Source organism: Nelumbo nucifera, chromosome 8 (genome assembly GCF_055504915.1).
Source record: "Nelumbo nucifera cultivar China Antique chromosome 8, China Antique-T2T, whole genome shotgun sequence".
Lineage (NCBI taxonomy): Eukaryota > Viridiplantae > Streptophyta > Magnoliopsida > Proteales > Nelumbonaceae > Nelumbo > Nelumbo nucifera.
The window spans coordinates 13841077-13844949 of record NC_142656.1 but is presented as its reverse complement, the minus strand read 5'-3'; the positions used below and the strand labels follow the sequence as shown (position 1 = coordinate 13844949).

At 40.3% G+C, this 3873-nt stretch overlaps 1 protein-coding gene across 1 annotated transcript; it reads right to left on the bottom strand.

The window, feature by feature from the left end:
* Positions 1 to 1448: 1448 nt before the first annotated feature.
* Positions 1449 to 2900, bottom strand: LOC104592382 (protein UNUSUAL FLORAL ORGANS-like). Its single transcript, XM_010251727.3, has one exon. It carries the CDS (start codon positions 2773 to 2775, stop codon positions 1660 to 1662), a length of 1116 nt encoding a protein of 371 aa, XP_010250029.1. The 5' UTR covers positions 2776 to 2900; the 3' UTR covers positions 1449 to 1659.
* Positions 2901 to 3873: the final 973 nt, after the last annotated feature.

Here is a 3873-nt window from a genome sequence, read left to right as displayed (position 1 = left end):
CTGGGTGTAACTTTTGATTGAAAGTACTTGTTTGGCATTTAAAACTTTTTGAAAGTCTACTTTACCTTTATCCAAAAAATAGTCTATTTTACTTCTAGCTTGTATATTATATAGTCAAAAATATTCCTATTTATAAAGCTTTTCTGCTAGGGAATGAAAAGTTGAAAATGGATAAAAGAAATAGAAACTTGGGACAGTAGGACTGTGTTTGCTTTGGAGGCAAAACTAATACTTTTCTTATCAAGGGCATTTTTAGAAAAAAAAAATGTCTATTTCCATCAACTAAAGCTGTGTTTGGTTTGATAAAAGAAAAAGTTGATGGAGAAGTTCATAAAGGATTTTTGTGGAAATTACTTGAGAATTTTCCTTCAACTCTTTGTTTCTTTCTTATTTTTTATCAAACCAAACATAGTCTATGCGTGCAGCTTGGGCAGGTTGGGGTGGGTTTAAGGTTAACCCAAGCCCAACCTTAAAACTTTGACTTAAGACCCAAGACCGTATTATTGGCACAATTCATTGAAAAAGGCCCTAAACCTGTCTAAATTGGGATGTAGGGAATATATATAATTGGGCTGGGCTAGAGTTTGGTTACAGTTGGCTCGGGCTTGGACCCAGGTAAAAAAAAGTCAGGGTTTAGGCCTAGGCCCAGCTTGAGGATTGAAATCCAAGTTCAACTGCGGAAAATTTTGGATGAGGTTAGTTTTTTTTTTTTTTGGCTCAAATTGAACCTGATGAAGTTGCATCCCTACCAGTTGGCTCTAATTTTTTAGGTCAGAATTGGTTTATAATAATTCAATCCATGACAAGTTTATAATATTTCAACCAGCCATTGCAGTCATACATTCGGAACATCTTCCCATGAATGACAGGGGAGATATTCCCAATGTGTGACTGCAGTGGCCTGTTAGGACAGTATTGGAAGCTTATTTTTTTATGGATGATGGGTTTGGATTAAATCCTAACCGATACCTGACAGTTTCCATCCCTAATAAAGAGATGGTAGACAAATAAGAATCTGGCAACCCGGATGTTATTCTGAAACGAAGTTGGCCAAATCACTTTTTATTAGTCTGTTCATTTTGGTTGTTGTGAACAGTTTTTATATTCGAAAGTTGAAATTGGAATTGAATTTTTCCGGCATATTCTCTTCTTACTAATTAGCAACCACAAGTGGGATTGCCAGATTGGAGGTATTTGACAAATCACGATTAATTTCTTGTCTATGTCCAACCTCTTATTCGATAAAATAATTTTGTTTTAGCCTTATTAAATTCTTGGAACTTGTAGGATTGTGCTTTATTTGGTTTTGGGATTTGAGAAAGAAAAAATCTACTTCAAGGTGGAGATATAGAGCTGGTGTAGATCTAAGCAAACCATTTGCCCAAGTGTGGAACTTGGGCGAAATTGTTACTGCGCATATCTTGTGGGAGAAAACCAGTCGAACTGAGTTGAAGATGAAACCAACATCATTGGATTTTCTCAGATGCCTGATCTGTGGTGTAACGGTGCTTATGGGACGCTAGAAGTACATCTAACACCAACAGCTGCAGAGCGACTATTTCAGTTTCAACAGCTGAAAAAAATACAGAATTACAGATACAATCACAGGACATACAGAGTGAACGACACCAATGAACAAATCTCTCCGACTCTGACAGATCAAAGAGTGTAAGAGGGAGTTAGACTGGGTTGGAGAAGCATTCCTTTAACTCGGAATTTTGGAACTTGTTCTCCCTTAATGCAACTACAACCTTCAATCCAAACCCATTCCCATCTACCCTTTTCTGGTACTTCTCTCCAAACCAACAATTCAGACTCAAGATCCCTGTACAAGTATACAGCCTCATCAATCCCCACACACTTGGTGCTAAACCAGTTTCCTTTGCCCCCAAGAAACCTCCTTCCCAATTCCGTTGGCACCATTTCCACCAATACCCATTCATCTCCAGCTCCAAGCTCCCATATGCAAGCTTGTCCCTCACAGTCTCCCCCAACAAGCGCCAGCCTTCCCTTTCGCCTCACCAGAGCTGCGAACTCCAGTCGATCTGCCTTCGGCACCTTCACCTCCTTCCACAAACCAGTGCTCACCTCGAAGCCCATCACGCTGTAGGCACGGGCAGATGTCATCCAATACAGAAACCCATCAGAGTACACACTCTCATTCGGGGTCCAAACTGTCAGCCTCACCGCAAATTCAATCGGCATCCGTCCAAGACTCTGCCATTCATCAGCTCGTGAATCATACATTTCCATCGTGGGTTCATATGTGGTACCCCCACGGGTTGCCGTCGACATGCCTCCGGCGACGTAAACTCTGAAGGAGGAGAGGGCATCATCTCCAGTCTTATCCACCCCAATCACGCTCACAGCCGGGCTGGTGCGTGGGATGTTTAAGGCGGGAAGAAGTCTGTAACGTCTGGTGAACAGGTTGCACAGCGCCAATTGGAGGGGAGATGAGATGGCGGGTCTGTAGAGAAGGAGAATGCCAATCGGAGCAATTGGGCGAATTGGGTCCGGGAGGAAGTCGAGAGGGAGAGAGTGCCACCGATCAAGAGCTGGGTTGTGAACGTAGCAGGAGAGCCCCCGGTTGCGCGAATGAACGGCGAGGAACCACGGAGGTTGGCACGGCCGGAGCTCTGCTGGGACTGTGTAGGAAGTGCAAGCCTTGGCACACGTCTGCCAGTGCTTGCAGGCTGTTGTAGCACGCGCCAAGGAGTCCGGCGAGAGGAAGGAGAAGATCCTGGCAAGAAGATCAAAGGGGAGGTGGTTCCACATATTAGAGATAGGTGGTCATTGAAGATTTTTGTTTTTTGTTTGTGAGAGGATTTCAGAGATATCTGTTGTGTATATATTGCAATTTGGTGGTGACTGGTGAGTCATTGAGTTGAATTATTGGAGGTGTACGGGATTGGGTTGTCTGACCCACATAGATGACCCACATCTGAATTGTATTCCTATTTTTAATCCCATTTGTACCCTTTCTGACGTGTAAATCTATAGAGGTTGGTTTTTGGTGGAGCCCAAAAGCCAATAACATCATAGATTCATAGTTAGTTGAATTCCCTGACCCTGCGTCTGTTACCCTCTATCTCGACGGCAACTCGACTAAATGTCTGTAAAGCGAAAAACGCCAGCAGAAATCATTACCAGACACCCTAACTGCTCGTCTAACCACAAGTTGTAAACGGATCGAATTCGAATAGGATTAGAAAAATATGATATCTGAATTCGATTTGATATCCGATGGAAATTGAAAATTAATATATGAATTCGAATCTGATTAGAAAAATATGATTTGATATCTGATTAGAAAAATATGATATCTGAATTCGATTTGATATCCGATGGATATTAAAAATTAATATTTGAATTCGAATCCGATTAAATATTCGAATATTTGATTCGATTCGAATTTGATTAATTAATTATTTTAGATAATTAATAAATATATAAAATAAATATTCTATTGATATAAAACACATAAATATATACATTATTTATATAACTTAATTATTATATATAAATTATATAAAATATTTTATATATTATATAAGAATTAAATAATCAGTTGTATTTATCGAATCTAATCAGGTTATATTCGAATTTGAATCCGATTAACTATTCAGTAAGAATAGAATATCCGAATTCGACCTATTAGATATTTGAATTATCCGAATTCGATTAGATTATGTCGAATATCGAATTCGAAATTGGGTTTTCGAATACCATTGATACCCCTACTCCCAACCTTTTACCTAACCGGCTCCCTTAACCGTCTACCCTCTCCCCGAAGTCCTGAACAGGGCTTCCATTGGGATTCAACTGCTAACACATTGGCCACGCCAAGTTTCGTCTTGTCGAGCATGTCGACAA